At 40.0% G+C, this 17059-nt stretch overlaps 1 protein-coding gene across 1 annotated transcript in view; it reads right to left on the bottom strand.

Moving 5' to 3' along the window:
* Window positions 1-5918: 5918 nt before the first annotated feature.
* Window positions 5919-17059, bottom strand: part of abcb6b (ATP-binding cassette, sub-family B (MDR/TAP), member 6b) — a 35846-nt gene continuing 24705 nt past the window's right edge. The window contains exons 18-19 of the mRNA XM_034886016.1: window positions 8975-9043; window positions 5919-6351 (exon numbers count right to left, since the gene is read on the bottom strand). Coding sequence (XP_034741907.1) covers window positions 6237-6351; window positions 8975-9043 — 184 coding nt within the window. The 3' untranslated portion in view covers window positions 5919-6236. The remainder of the gene's footprint in view (window positions 6352-8974; window positions 9044-17059) is intronic.

Here is a 17059-nt window from a genome sequence, read left to right on the forward strand (position 1 = left end):
GTGTGTGTGTGTGTGTGTGTGTGTGTGTGTGTGTGTGTGTGTGTGTGTGTGTGTGTGTGTGTGTGTGTGTGCATGCGTACGTGCGGGTTTGAGTGTTTGCCACATCTCCTGGGCACTTAAACATTTCAGAGCAAATCATCTTTCTCTATTTTTAACTTCACAACAGTAACCAGAACATGTTTTCCTCTCATCCCGGGATGCTGTGTGGAGTAGCCAGACCTTCCTCCTCTCCGCAGTGTGTGGATGGTCTGGCAAGGCGAGACTACTTTCCTCCCAACCTTTCCTCTCTTGAAATCCTCTTCCATCCTTCTCTCTACACTCTTTCCTTCTTGCCTCCATCTCATTCCCCTCCGGCTTCTCCATGTACCGCTTTCTCTCCCTGCCGTTTTTCTTAAATTTCTTATGTTTGTTCCTATTTTCCTCTGCCTTTTTGGCAGTGAGTTTCTCTTTTCCTTGTTTCCCGACAGTGTTTAAAAAGCATGAATACTGACTGAATACTTTCTCCAATAGATATCAGAAATGATACAATCCTAAAACATGAGGTATAGTAAGTTTTGTGATTTTAGAATTTGTGCACAAGAAAAACCTAATTGAAAACATGACAATCTCATGACAAAAAAGGTCCACTTGCTATCTTTAACCTGCATCTCACAGTTAAAGGCTCCTGAGTGGAGTTATTTATTGTCAATCTACCGTACTCTAATCATATAGTGAACCTCTGCCTCTTGATCCAAACTAAATGCTGCTTGCTCTTCTTAAATCAGTCCATCAGATGTGCAGTCAGTCCATTATATTTTCCAAGCAGAATTATTTCTAAAAGAAATTCAAAAAGTCACATGGCCTCAGGGACTGCAGGGGTGCAAAGGGTGCTGCAGCACCCCCTTAGCAAAAGGTAGACAAACTACAACCATAATTAAAAATTAAAAACATTTATTTTACTGCATTGATTATTGATATTAACCCTTACTCCCTTTCATTACAATACAATGTAATTGGATTGTAAGAAATACAATAAACACAATTTGATCAGAATTAATCTGCCAATTCTTCCAACGAGTGATTCGCAATGCGCACCTCCGACGCTCGTTCATTATTGAAGATAGTTGTGCTAACTTTCCCAGCGGGTCAACAGTACAGAAGTTAGCTTGTCAATAACATGGCACAAAAGTACATTCTGGATTTCTTCATAAATTAATTACAGGCTAAAAAGCCTAATACACCTGAGACAGAAAACCCAGCAACTGTAACCGAAAGAAGTAGAAGCAGCACCTACACCTGTCACTCCCCCGGCGACCCTGCTAGCAACATACAACGAGGCAGCTAACTTTGGATTTGATTTAATTCAGTGTTGTGTTCTGTACCCTTGTATTTTGTGGCTCAATGTTTGACTTTGTATTAGGCCTATTCTGTACCATTGTCGTAGCTTTGTGCCTATATCCTAGTTTTGCCACGTCTTGGATTTTAAATTTCATTCTTGGTTTTGTTTTTCCACTTTGGGAGCGTTGTGATGGATGCAGTGTGGTGTGTGGTGGTTTTCTTTGGCTAAAAATGTCACTCTCGAAATTTGTCAGCACACAATATGTTCCTTCAGCATTGTGGTTTGGACTTCTCTTACAAATCAGTCTGTTTAATGCCATTTTAATAGTTACACAACTGAAGTCTTCAACTAAGACTATTAAAAAAAAGTGATGATGCCTAAACCCTGGACTTCAATAACTTGAGTGATTAGTCAACCAGAAATTATTTTTAACCCTTTTTAAAATTGGTATTTGGTAATCGGGTTAAATTGACCTATTTCAAATTTTTACAAGAAGAAAAATGGTACAAGTTACATTTGTAATTTGATAGAAACGAAAGGGGAGAGAGAGGGGGAATGACATGAAGCAAAGGGCCGCAGGTCGGAGTCAAACTGGACCCGCTGCGTCGAGGAGTAGACCTTTATACACGGGCGCCCGCTCCACCAACTGGGCTATGCGGGCGCCCGACCAGACAAGTTTTAAACAAATCCACAATTTTATTCTAGTCGAGTTCTATTAAGATGACCGTCAGGAAACATACAAACCAAACCTACAAGAATAAAATCCAGGTTATAAAAACAAAAGTCCAAAATTTTATTCTGAAGATTTAGAGATGGACCTTTTAATGTGTCTTAACTTGAGGAAGAGGGAAAGAGAGAGACACTGAGTCGGGAAGCAGGAGAAAGAAACTGGTTGGCGATGTTCATGATTAAGATATGAAGCACTGAGGCTGCCCTCACTGCTACAGAGACTGGCTATGGCATTTTAATAAGGGCACAACCTGCAAGTGTATGTGTGTTTGTGTGCTCAATCACATGAAACATGCATACGTTCTAATATTAGCCAATCCCTACACTAACAATGTACATGTTGTCCTTTACCTTTGGTGGTCCTTAGTGATATTTGTCTGTACATTACTTCCTGTCCTTTCTCCATCCCCCCCACCTGTCGTGTTCTGTACTGACATGATGTATGTTGTACTGATCTGTGTTGCATTAAAGATTAGTTTATTCAAGAAATAGAGGTTGATTGGGAGAACAACTTTCCAAAGGCAAGGGACATTTTGGACCAGAACTGTGTCCAATCAAGCTGAAATGTGCACATTCCTGCTTGTGTTAATAATCTGTACATGTAATGTTTCTAGTTGCATGCAGCAAATCACAACATCTAGTCAATAAAGTACTTTTAGAAACCAGTAAAATACCTGGTATTTATGTTTCTGGCTTCCAACTTTAAAGGTGGTGAACAGATGATGAACAACTACGTCACCAAAGAGTGCTCGGGTTGAAATTGTTTACAATAAAGACGGCTGCTGCTGGAGAATTGAGATGTGTAGATTCCACCATTGTGTCTGTTATAGAAGATATCGATATCGGCAAAGTTAAACACACATTACATACTCCGTTGCTCTGGTTGGTTGTAGGTCCATCCAATTGAGTGCAGAGGCATTCTCTTCCTGGTTTGGTTGACACAGGTCCCATAATGACAGCCCAATGGAGCAGAATCAGACTCATATTCTGACTAGAATCTGAATATGACAACGTCAGGTTAGGCCTACCCTTGTGCCCCCATGTCCAAAAAAAAAAAAGCGCCCACTTTTGGATTCCCTAAAACATGATAAATAAAGTGCCCTCTAGCGTGCTCTTGCAAAGAAAAACAAGATGATGTGTCCTTTAGGGGTGGCCTTAAAATTGACCAAACATGATGCAGTGCCCTATTGTAAAAACCTTTGCATGCTGGTGCCCTTTTGATTTATTTTTCGCCCCTGCCTCTAAAACAGCCTGAATCTGTCACTGGTGAGGTGATCATACCAGTTGAATTGGAGCATCGCAGGCCTAAACTAAGCCTTTCCTGTTTAGCCTTTGACCATTCAGTGGTTACGTGCAGTGATATAATGCATGCCATTTTACATAACATTGTAAACCCAATTGGCTCTAACAACAAAAACTTTCCAACAGAGCCTGTTGCAACCGATTAAAAGCCATCCAGTCTATTAATAAGTAAACCCTTTTAAAAAAAACTGATAGGCCTAATTTTACCGCCGGAAATTCCCCCGGATGTCCCCCAATTTTTGGATGTCCGTCACCTTATGCTATCTTTGTGACAGCATTTTAAACTCCAGTGGATTCATGAGGACAATGGTTAACTGCTCCTCAGATCTCTGCAGGGTGAATCCAGACAGCTAGCTAGACTATCTGCAATCTGAGTTTTCTGTTGCACGACTAAAACAACTTTTGAACAAAGAAGTGTTCCACCAAAACAAGTTTCTTCCAGAGGCTATTTTGGAGAAGCACTGTCATTGTGTTCGGCACTAGTGTCACCCAAGATGATTGTGATTGGTTTGAAGAAATGACAATACACGCATGTTTTTCTCCCATCCCTTGGGCTTGACTGTGAATTGGTAGCTTTGCATTTTCCCTAAATTAATAAAAAAATAAGCTGTAGATTGTATTATCCCTATGCATAAGAATGAATGATTAATGATATTGTGCCAAATGTATTATGCGAGTAGCATAGTTAGTATAGACAGGAGTAACTGTAGGTCCAACTGTTTTTGTCTTCTTACTTCTATACTTCTTACTTCAAATCTACTTCTGATTTGAAATTATTTACAATAAATTGTTTATTGACGTTTATAACTATTTCAATTGTTTCCACTGGCCAACTCCTCACTTTAACCTTCATTGGAAGAGTGATTAGTTCACTGCATTCTGTGAACTAAAGGAATAGCAACAAAAAGTTTTCTTTACATGAAAATGACTTAAAATTGCTTGTTTTGTCATTACTCTTAAGGAATATCTTTGTTTTAACAGTTTTATGACTACATATTTCAAAAGAAAATGTCCATTGAGTGGGATTCACAGTTGTATTTTTGTTTATCTGCTTTTCAAATTTCAGCTGTAACCGACTGAGGGAAAATCAACAACGTGCATATTTTATTGGAGGCGTAGTAGTTTGAAAATGTTGTCTAGGTTGCTCATGTGTTACATATGTGAAGTTTTGTTGGATCGTGCTAATACTAGCTAACTTAGTGAGCTGTTCACAACACCATAACCATAAGTTATTAACCCTTTGAAGACAAAAGACTTACTGACAAGTCCGAGCGATGTTTGACAACACCTACTCCTAGAAAGCGTCATTACAAACCATGTAATGCCATTATTTACAATTTTATCAATATATAACCCTACTTTTTCTAAACTCATTTCAAGCAACAAAACAATTGCGTGTGGGTATGTTTTCACAATAGATTTGTGAAATATTTCTGCTTTAGGGCCTTTATCCACTGCTCTTAAACAGTTTGGGGAATTAAAGCTGAGTTTGTTCTGATCTTTTTATATGAAAAACATGGGGATCAGGTTTTATGCAAAACCCTGAAAGGTCCAATACCTCAAATATGTATTGTAATTAATCCCAAAATGACTCCATTGCAACATGTGATATTGAGGACTCAATATAACTCAATATCTGACTACAATGCTAATGCCAGTATTCTTTAGAAATTTCTATTGCTTGACGGACTTTCTGTTTGTGCCTGTGTGCTGTTATCAACTGTCTAGTTCGATGGCCCAGCCGGGTTGCCAGATATACCCATCAAAACATAAACCCAGCTCGCTACAGCTGTAACGTTAGTACAGCCATGAAAGCAGCAAACAAACAAACAGGATCAACGGAAATAGATTCTACCCAAGGATCTTCTACCCAGAGAAAGGCTTTGACACAGTTGTTGTTTCAGAGGCTTTTATTGCTAAAACACAATTCAACCAACAACACCCTCTCCATCTGTCTTCCTCTTGCTGGCCCTCAGGCGGCTGATATAGTTTTACTCTAAACAGTAACCTTTGACACCGGCACTTTTAACCCTGCCAGGATGTTTTCACCAAAACAATCTCAGTAACATAATCGCCTCTGCTTTTATTGACTCGGGTGGAATCTCCACAAGCAGAACATGTGACCACTCCCAGCTTCTTCTGCTGCAGGAAAGCATTCAACTTGACATTTTGTAAACTCTTCCCATTGTTCTTTACGGCATTGCTACTATGGCTGGGAGGTTGTAGTTTTTCTGCAGCGTCAGTTAGAGTTGTTCTTCTCCAACTGTAACTGCATTCATATGCAACAGTTTGGCATCAGCAAAGAGAATGTTAATGGGACGAATGTAATGCTGCGTGAAACTAGCTCATACCTTTCTCACTCGTGTGTTTCAGGCTGGAGATTCAACTCACTTGCAAACTGTTTGGACTGTTTGTGTGCCAGTTCTACACATGTCAACCAGCGCAGCCAACAGGAACCAGGCCCATAGGTGGGGGAGGCTTTGGGTGGTTTGAACCATTGAGATAAACGTGTTTGTGTACACAAATCAAATAGATTGAATTACAAGACCATTTCACGACCTGCCGTGAGACTGGGTTGGCATGTCAGTCAGTACGTACTGAGCTTCAAAAGTGACGCCACGAGTCCTGACTATTGGAATGAATAACAAACACCAAAGGCCCATGACCAATTGTCTGTGTTTTACGCGATGGGAGAGTGAGAATCTGTTGAATATAGCCGCTACTGGTATAAACCACAACAACAGATAACAGTGTGAATGTCATAACCTTCTGCAGACTTCAGTCATACTGTAGGTGCAGATTGACACAAGATTACAACACAATCAGATATGACCAAAATGATGTGGCGAGTACTGAATAAAAAAGAAATTCCACACTTATTTCAAAGTCAAGTGTCTTGAGTCTGATTGTTTGCCCGTGTTTCTGTTTGTGTGTCGTGACTTTTCTGCTGTTTCATCCACATGGCAGCGTACAGACCTCCCTGGCCCATCAGCTCGTCATGTCTGAACACAAGGAAAAATGAGATGAGATGAGATAAGAAACACAATTAGCCAAATCTACATCATCAAACAAGGCTCAGTAGCTCTTCCCTGCCTGTCTAAAAACATTGCAATATTCAGAAACCACTGTCACCCTCAAGTTTCTGGTATTTCCACAATGCACACATTTAAAATCTGGATAAAAAAGGCAATTTAGAGGAAAGTAAGAGGAGTCACTCCGAGAGCACAAACCTCTGCCCAAGTGCTGATAAAGCTGCAGCCTTAAATGTTATGTGTTTGATATTTGTCTTTCAGATTATATTAAAAATAAATAAAAGAGCATGTGAGAGCAAATAACCCACTTGGACATCAAAAATGTCACACAGAATATAATGTGTAGGAGTTGTGCTGTCAGGGCTACATGCAGTTTTTTGGTTTTAATAGACAATATTAAACTAAACATGTATTATTAAACATTTATAGTAAGTGCCAGCTGCAAACAGTTCATTGCCAATAAAGTTTTTTACATACTGGAAAGAACAAACCAAACCAAGGGAGTGCCATTCTCTTTTTAAAACAAAAGAACAGAAACAAAGTCAGAGGAGAGCAGTGAGGGGAGAAGGTGGGTCACTCATAATGTTTTGTGACACCAGCGCAGCTTTAAAAATAAAGTTGAGCTGTATAAAATCCTCCTGCAGACTTTAACCAACTTTACTATGAATTAGTAAAACCAGAAGTGTGTCACCGTCTGGACTTCCAGGCGGGGAGCGAGAGAGAGAGAGAGAGAAATAAGGATGAAGACAAACTGGGCAAGATCGAAGAAGCAAGGGTAAGAAAAGGGAAAAGGTTGATGCAGAGGAAACAGACATGCAGATATGCGGAGATAGAATGAGAAACAATGAGGGGGAAAAAGGGAAGGCGTGGCAAGAGAGAGTGGAAGGAGGTCAAGAGGTCAATCTGAGGAAAGAAAAATAAAGAAAGCCCGATTAGCCATTGTTAGCAACGCCAGTTTATGACAACACATTATTGTTTTTTATAGTGCATAAAAACAATGTAACAACATGTCCACAGATAGAAGATGGACAGCACTGTCTGTACGACTGATTTAGTGAGACACAAATAAGACAGAATTGCTTATAACTGTATTTTACTACAGCTTTCACAACTGTAGATGTACAGGCAGCCATTTCAGATTTTTAGCTTGGGGTACTCGATGGTTGTCCAAATTCCAAGCTTGGAAATCCGGGGTCAGGGGGCTTGTTTCCGACTTCCAAATACAAATTGTAAGATTTAGCTGTGTAATGCAGCTAATGTAGCCTTGAGTCGCTAGCCCCATGTAGACCTCAGTTCTGTCTAACTCCGCACTGCCAGATGTTTATGAAATGTCTCAAAAATGGAAGTAGGTCTTTACTACAACATTATCAGGTAGTGCAGGTGTTGTAGAGTCTGACAGCGGCCGGGATGATTGACCTGCGGTACCTCTCCTTTTTACACCGTGGGTGTATCAGTCTGGTGCTGAAGGAGCTGCTCAGGGACCCCACAGTGTCATGTAGGGGGTGAGAGGTGTTGTCCATGATGGATGTCAGCTTGGCTAACATCCTTATCTCCCCTACTGTCTCTATGGGGTCCAGAGGACAGTCCAGGACAGAGCTCGCTCTCCTGATCAGTCTATTGAGTCTGCTCCTGTCCCGGTCCGAGCTGCCCCCCCTCCAGCAGACCACAGCATAAAGGATGGCAGTGGCCACCACAGAGTCGTAGAAAGCTTGTGTGTGTCTGTTTTGATTTGGCCCTGGGACGCCTTCTCCGTCTGAGTGTATTGTTTGCAATTGTTTGTCAATGTTTGTTCCTTAAATATATAAAAGTTAAAAAAAAAATTATCTCACCAAAAAAAGGCGCTTTTCAATAGAATTTAGCGCATTTACTCTTTTTCGACAAAAGGCAGAACCACCCAAAGAAACAACTATTTAAATTAACTTAAACAAGAGTTTGGCTTGAATAAAGCAGAGTGAGAGAAGACTAAACCAAATAAACCACCTGAGACCCAGCTGGGCTGTGTCTTTCCCACTCATTACCAGATGTTTGCTCGAAGACAATAGCCAAAAGATGTTGTGTTGACGAAGATCCTTACAAAACCATCTAAAAACAATAGTTTGCAAAACAGCATTTTCAGAATTAGCCATCTTAGCATGGATGTAGTCCTTGTAAAGAATGTTAAGCACAGGGACAGCCTGAGGACAGGATGAGGCCTCTTCCTGTCCCTGTTTCATGATACACTCTCACACTTTGTGGTAGGAAATTGAATGTATTCTGACACCAGAGGTTAAATGGGCCTGTCTTGTGTTTACATCACAGTGTCGATCAAAAGATGAATGCTTTTTGGTTGTTGTTCCCCACACATGCCTGCAGGGCAAACCAAAGTCCCTGCACCACAGCCTTGTAAGTGTAGTGTAACTCATCTCTACCAACAAAAACCTGTCTAAGGTTTTGATTGGCAGATAACAAATTTGCAAGCACTTCGGACACACACAATCACTCAGGTGTGTAACACAGGCACACACACACACACACACACACACACACACACATACAAGCATGCATCAGTGGCCGTTAAAAATGTCCTGATGACATCTCCAAAACACAACCGTACCTTCCTCTCTCTGCTATCTGCCCGTTGTGAACCACCAGGATCTTGTTTGCTCCGACAATGGTGGACAACCTGGAACATCAGACATCAAACATTATTCCTCTTTAATTTACACATTATATTGTGGGCTATAAATCTATATCTTTCATGCAGATACCCATAAGGGAATGTTAACAGGCTTCCCAATCTTTAAATGTTTTAACTTGTGTGACCACACTTTTCTCTCTGTGCACCGAGCTCCTAGGAACCGTGACGCCGTTGTCAATCGATTGTTGATTGGTTAGCAGGCGGTGCTTTTACACAGGTTGATTATTAATCTCCAACATAACCTGCTCGCAACCAGGTTAGGTGTTCAGCATAAGTTACCACGGCGATTTAACCCGGTAACAAGTGATCCATTGTTGTGATACAAAAAAAAAACCTGTACCTAAAGTTCCCTCTTTAACGCCAGATCTTGCTTCGTAGTACAGTAAAACAGAGCTGTTTGGAGCAGTTTGAGTGGAGAAGGTAAGTGACTTTTAGGGCTGCACCTTTAAGAAAATGTCACCATTTGATTCAACGTTGATTTTTAGGCTCAAGATTTGATTCAAATTTTATTTTGATTCCAAAACCTTCTTAAATTAAAAAAAAGATTCACACTTTTCCAATGTGATAGAATACACGCAATTACAAAAAAAATTATACTATCTGAATCAATTTTTGAAATTCTATGACTCAATTTTGAATTGGTAGAGCTTTAATCGATTCATGAACGTTGATCAATTTTTTTGCACACCCGTTGTCTTTGGGGTGGAATTTTGGCTCCTTCACTTTGTACACTTATAACGGCACAAAAAAGATATAACACTAACGGGAAAGGGAAAAAGCCAAAAAGCATTATATGAGCACTCTAAGATTAATACATACTTTATTGGTCCTGCAAGGGGGAAGTTCTTAGTTGCCTGAAAAACACACCTGCCAAGGTACATGCACTATTGGTGTGAATTCTGAGTGTACGATGTCGAAGTGTCCTCGGGCAAGACACTGGTCCCTGGCCAGTGTGGGAAAGACCCGGGTGCCACAAGGTTCGGTACCTTGTGGCTCGGAGGTAGAGTGGACGCCCCTCAACCACTAGATTGCCAGTTCGCCACATGTTAAACGCAAGCGTATCTACAATCCTATGTCAGATTTGAATACTAAACATGGCCAAAACTTTAAATAATGAGGTAAACATACTTTAGAGAAATTCCTGTGAGCGAAAACATTCTTATTTCCAACTATTCTGAAAGCTCCGGTTCACTAGTTGTTTCTACTCTTGTCACGCATCTCCGGCCGCTTGGTCATCTGGTCCAGCCAGGCAGGATGTAGCTACATGCCAACGGCAGTGAAAGATGTCATCTTGGCTGCATATGTTATTATGTTCAGCTGTCTTATATAAGTAAAATACAATGCCATTCCTCAGTAATCACTAACAGAAACACACAAACGCACTCACACGTTTCAGTTCTGTTGTATTTTTGTAAAACTAACTGCATACGAACAACTATTGGAACTATATGTTGACCTCCGTCTGCACCTGCTGAATCTATAAATTCCAGGATCTCTACCATTAGTTCTATTAAATTCACACACAAAAAATACTATTAGGTGATTTTAACAAAAATGTAAGCTTCTGTGATTTTACATCAACGTGTCAATCCCTGCTTGACTGGATACTAGTCTCTCATCCAAATAGATTCATAAAATCAGGAATTATGTCTGAGTAATATGTCTGGTCTTAGCGATCACGCAATTGTGTACTGTGTATGGAAAATCAAATTGCCTAAATTACCTCCCAAACCAATTACTATTAGACAATACAAAAACTCGGATAGGCATCAGTTAATTCCAAATGTCCAAGTTCAGTCTTCTCCTTACCCTGGGGCGAGATGGTTTGCTTCCTTGTGTTCAGCCTTTGAGCGTTTGTCCTTGTGTTCTGTATTTCTGTTGTTTTCCCTGGATTTTGACCATTGCCTGTTTTTTCTGGATTTCCCTTTGCCTGCCGTTTTTGGACGCCGTTGCCTGGGAGTTTAACTTGCTAATAAAACCATTGCCTTTTACGTACCTGAGTATGAGACGTGTTTTCTGATTCCTTTTTTATTTTGAAAGTTCTCTGTTCTCCCTTGTGTTGTCTTGTTTTACTTCCTGTTGTATATTTTCCCGCCTGTGTGATTACCTGTCCACGTCCATGGCGTGTTTCGTGTCTGGATGGCACTACATTGCAGAGAGTTGACCACATCAAATACCTGGGTCTATACTTTGAATCCGAGATTTCTTTTAACTACAATATTAATCACAATGTACATAAATTGAATTATATTCCAGACATTGATTCCCACTTCAGGTCAGAAAAGACTTATATTGCTAATAATGGATTATGCAGATTTTTCTTCTTATACATATCTTACTTCACCTAATAGAGTTCTAATAGATTGTGTAGATTTATTCTTAATTGCTCATTCATAACTCATCACTGCACAATGTATGGATCTTGACTGGCCCACACCAAATATACAATAAGGCAGATTCATTGGTTGCTAAGTGTGTTCATATTCTGAATTATCATTATTCCCTGTTATTTATGACGTTGTAATTGTAGGCTCTGTGTGTGTTTTTTGTTTTGAGTTTTTTGTCGTTTGGTTATTTGTTTCGGTTTTGTTCAGAATTTCAAAGAAAGAGAGAGTAGGAAGGAGTTGTAACGTGTTGGTCAGATGTTAAATATGTTCAGCTGTCTTATAAAAGTAAAATGCAATGCCATTCCTCAGTAATCACTACCAGAAACACACAAACCAACTCATGATTCACTTCTGTTATCACAAACCAACAAAAACACGCACATGCACAAACAGCTGAAGAAGGTTCAGTTCCTTTCTGTTCATCGCCCACAGGTACACACACACACACACACACACACACACACACACACACACACACACACACACACACAAAAAAACACACACACACACACAAAAACACACACACACACAAACAAACACAAGAGAACTCTAAGTGAACTTGTCCGTAAATTATTAAAGTTGATGTTTTTGACCCAATCTCTGATGAGTCTAGTTAAAGACACAGTGATCTAACTGGCCCTCGGCTCTGGACTTAACTTTGTCATGTGACCCAATGGGGAGTCCAAGAATTATTTCCAAAGGGTTCTAAAATGTCCACGGATATGTGATGTTCCTACCTTTTCTTTAAGAAATTAAAATGCTTAAGATAAATGTATAAATCTGATATGAAAGTAAAAAGTGAGGGGGACGTGTTGCCCTCAACCCCCTGTGGAAATTATAACCTTGCTCACGACACTGTGCAGAACAAAAACATGGTCCTGCCACCAAGGAGAGCTCATGCCTCTCCAAAGTGCTGAGTGTCAGTTTAAGCTTCAGCAGAGCCACCACTCTGCTTTAATGTCATCAAGGCTATCTTTGGACATCCACCTTCAATATTTGATAGAAAACTTCGGTCAAAGGTAGAAATATCTCTCCCTGGAGACTGCAGACGTCAACGTTTTTTTTTTCACCACTGATTCAGGCCTTACAGCAGGAAGAAAACACCCAGTGTGTTTACATACGGGCAGAATACTCTGGGTATGTAGTTCATTTCCTGTTTTTAAGGTCAGGTTCAGGATAAACTTTATACTGCATATCTTCTCCTCGGCTAGAATGCAGTGAAGGATGAAATCAACAAATTTTACCATCTTTCCAAGCCAGACGTAAAGGCAGATGTTCAGAATATTGTGGCGTCCGATGACTTTTGATGGACAATTTTAATTGTGTGAGTGATTATTTGTGTGAATGTTACATGTGAGATTCAACACTACAGTAGGCTATATGCCACATTTGCACAAAGCAAGCCAATCCACATTTCCATGTTGTTAAGAGCATTAAAATGAGAAAGAAATAATGGGCCAAAAAGAAGTCAAAGGAAGTCTAGAATAGATAGAAATGTGCAAATAATTGCGAATTAACTATGAAATTTTAAGACACTGAAATTTCATTAGAGCGTGCAGGATTCAATCCAAGTTAAAGAAGGGTACCCTTTATCCAAGGGTAAAGAAAGGTCTTTAAAACCATGAAACCTTTTGCCAGTTTAAAACAACATTCTTAGGTCCCATCATCAAGTGGATCACCAAGTCAATGCACGTCACTACCACCTATATCCTGTAAATTGCAATCAGCAGATTGCTACCATGTTCGAGATATTGGGAAAGATTCCCTCTATGCTATAAGTGAAGTTGATTAAATAGAGATTTCAGCTCATCCTTCAGAGTGAAATCATGACCTGTCTGTTGTGATTGTCTGTGGTTTTAATTTCATTTCAGGCCCAAATAATGAAGTCAATAAACAGTCGTGATCCTATGCGCAGACTCCATCTGTTGCTATTGAAAGATTAAGAAGCTAGTGGATAAAAGACTGCTGGTCAATGTAAGGACTAAGAGAATGCAGAATGAGCACCATGCAATTAATTTAGAAAGGAAGATAATAAATACAAAAAAGAGCTCAACGCCTAGCTGGTTTCAGTACTAGACACAGATGATTAATGTCAGATAACATCTGTAAACAATGTTTGTATGCATGGATCAATTTACATTGTATGCACACTCCCGTGTGTGTGCAATGGGTAAGAATGTATCAATAATATTACTGTATAAAAAGACAATGCTTTGTTTCTTCTTTTGGTACTAGGTGATTTTACTCTATTCCCCCCCACTCTGAACAAAGGCTCTCTCACATGTTTTAATTTGTGGATAAAGGATGTTGTCATGAACCATTCGTACATATTGCTATAAAAAGTAAAGCACTTAAATTCCACATATTTTTTGCTTTATGCACCTCAGTGATTGCTGTTGTATAAGAGCATAACGATCCTCGTAGAGAGGTCGGGGTGAATGTTTGGGTCCTTAAACTCTGGGCTTTCAAGCAGGGGAGCGGAGTTCATGTCCCGGAAGAAGTTAAAGAAAAAACACAAGACTTTCATCTAGAAAACAGGTCTTCATGCAGTGGGAGCACTACTAAAGGAGAAAAGAGTTTTAACCCAAACCACAATCTTTTAACAAAAAAACTAAACTAGCTTGCCTAAACTTAACAGTTGTCGCAGCATGACGCTCCCCAATTGTTGATTACACTCAACTACAGATAGGACCACGGAGCGCTCTACTCAGCATCACATGACGGTTAGAAGATGGCTGTGTCTCATTTGACCTTGTTATTTGTGCACCCTGTGACTACACAAATTACAACATGTAAATAGGAACATGTTGGTGTTATTTTGTCTCTTATTGGGAGCAGTAGCTAGTTGGAGCCAGTTACTTGCAGGATCTTTGCTAGGTTAAGCTAATGCTCGGGGTGTCAGACAGAGTTACAGAACGCACGTAGATAAGAAAGGTATGTATCAACTTGTCTAACTCCGGGGGATACGGTGAATAAAATAAACTCACAACAAATTGGCGTGGTCCTTTAACATAAAGATTGTGGGTAGGATTAAAAAAGGTACACAGGACAAGAAGGGGACAGTTGGGTTTAGGATCCAAACAAAGGGAGAGTTGGGTTAATGAAAAGAAGAATGTGACAGTTGGGTTTAGGAAAGGACGAAAGCAACAGGACACAAACCCCAATCTCCTACGTGAAAGTCATGTGTTTGACCCATCCATCACCCCAAGCACCCTCTCTTTGCGGAATTTTGGGCTTTCAAACTACTCGCCACTGTTGTTGCTTTTCATACTAAATCATCTTAGATTCTTTAGAAGACAATGTTGTGAAAATGTTAAATTCCATTCTCTACAAACTCTGAACAAAGCCTCTCTCATCTGTTTTAATTTGTATTATAAATTATGTCAGTTTTCCTTCTTGAAGATGTATCTGTGTGACCTGACCTTCAGACAATCTTTTATCTTCCTACTCGCATGTCATTTAAGTGAATCGAGCAATTGTTAGAAAATGTACATATCCTTGTGTCTCAATAAACCTTTAGAACATGAACTGAGCATGAACTGAACCCTGCTTTGCGTCACTTTGTTCTCCGAGCGCTCGCCGCTGCTTTCCAGTAGATTCTAGGATACTAACCACAGAACAATCATGATTGGATTTTTTCCCAAAATTCAAACACACTTTTGACGAATTGGGTCATAGAAACCATGTTTGTTAAGTACAAGAACAAAAGAATCCATTGTACATGTGATGTAGAACAGCGAGGAAATGATAAAAAACGTATCAGGAATCAGCACCACAGGCTACTTCACTCCTGATGCATTTTAATATCTGCGAGTGTCAGAGCCTTTCATGTCTTTTTCAATATCACTCAGACTAATGAATAACCAGACATCTGTTTCTTTTACTTTTGTTGACCTGTCATCATGCGTCATCTCATATCCTCCAATCAGCTTTTCATTTAATCTCTCCATCCCTCTCTTTGTGTCTGCTCTAATCCTGTTTTCCTTTCACCTCATCCATCAACCGTTTGTTTCCTTTGATCTCTTTTACTCACATTTGTTTTTTCTTTTCCGTTTACTGCTGTATTACCACCACAACTGTAATCACATTGTAACAGAACACTGTAATTTTAATAGCAGAATGTGTGTTCGTACACCCAGGGTAATAATAAACTCAGGTCCAGGAACACATTAAACCACCTTCTGCCCTTAACAAATGCCCTCGTACATGGAAAAACAAAGCCGTGTAGCATCACCATTATTCTCGCATTGCTAGACCTATCTCTACAGTGCTGTGGAGTAAGGTTTGGCTATGCCACAGATAAGCCTAAACTCTGGGATAGAAGGAAAAAATGTTCTGGGTTGTTTGCATTTCTTTAACCAATCATAATTGTCTTTGATTCCGGGCCGAGCAACAGCTGCTCTGCAAAATAGTATCAGGAAGGAACTTGTTTTTAAACGAAAGGTAAAGACATGTGGAAAGACATCTGGAAAAGAAAACGTGTAACACTAGGGGTGGAAAGGGGACTGAGTATCCAGGGCCCTCATGTGAGGAGGGCCCAAAAAGATGTTACAATCCTATATTATCCTATATTATCCTGGAAATGAAGGCTACTTCTGTGGATCCTGACTATGTTTGACGTAGCCAACATGCCTAAAAACAGCATTAGTAAACAGTGGAAAGCAGCATGGAGGCCAGTGAAAATGTAACTGTGGTTACTTTTTTTTAATATCTGTTACTTATTTAGTCTCTCTTTCAACGTTGGTGCTGACTAATTTGGAACTATGTTTGAGTGCTGGTGAAAAAAATTGAATTTATGGATGAGATGACAAAGAGTCATAGCATCACACTGGGAGAGAGGCAAAAAATGAATGTGTTTCCCCGGGTGTCATGTTTCCATCACTGCCAATCGGAGCTGGAGTTGAAATAGTCGAAATACCTGTAACTAGTGCAGTCATTTGTTCTGGGAATAATAAGTGGCTTTGGACTGATAGTGAACAACGTACCTGCTAAAAATCATCATAAGTATTCTAATTGTCAGCATGTACAGTATACAAAACTGTGTTTATTACACCATACACCAACAAAACTCAACTAAGATTGTTCTTGCTCACACTTTAACTTAGCACAAGTACAGGGAACAATGGGAAGTAGCTAGCCTGGCTGTCCAAAGGAAACCAAACCTGCCCAGTAGAACCTTGAACAATGTGTTATTCAACTAATAACTACATGATAACTAATAACTAGGAGGAAGGTTGGCTGGATGGTTGAAGCACTGCCTATACCACTTCTAAAACACTGTGGATATTCAGCAGCATTGCCACAACAGACTAAATGGCTTCGCTCGCGAGTTTCTCCGCCACCAATAGTTCGGAACTCACCGAAGGTTACCAAACCTCAAAGTCATCATTCTTAGCCACTGCCTCTGATTGGTGATTGGACGCCAAATATTTGGCCAGGGAAAACCCAAGAATTTACTGTTTACCCAGACGGAGTACTGAAAGAAAATGAAAATTGAGCGGAAGTACGTAGGAGGGCGAAGCCAGGCTAGCACTTTGGTGCCTTGCCACAAGGGAACTTATTAAGAAGCTTCCTAGCTATACAACAGACAGCTTGGTAGTAATGTCCTGTGTGT

This window comes from Etheostoma cragini, chromosome 11 (assembly GCF_013103735.1).
Source record: "Etheostoma cragini isolate CJK2018 chromosome 11, CSU_Ecrag_1.0, whole genome shotgun sequence".
Taxonomy (NCBI): domain Eukaryota; kingdom Metazoa; phylum Chordata; class Actinopteri; order Perciformes; family Percidae; genus Etheostoma; species Etheostoma cragini.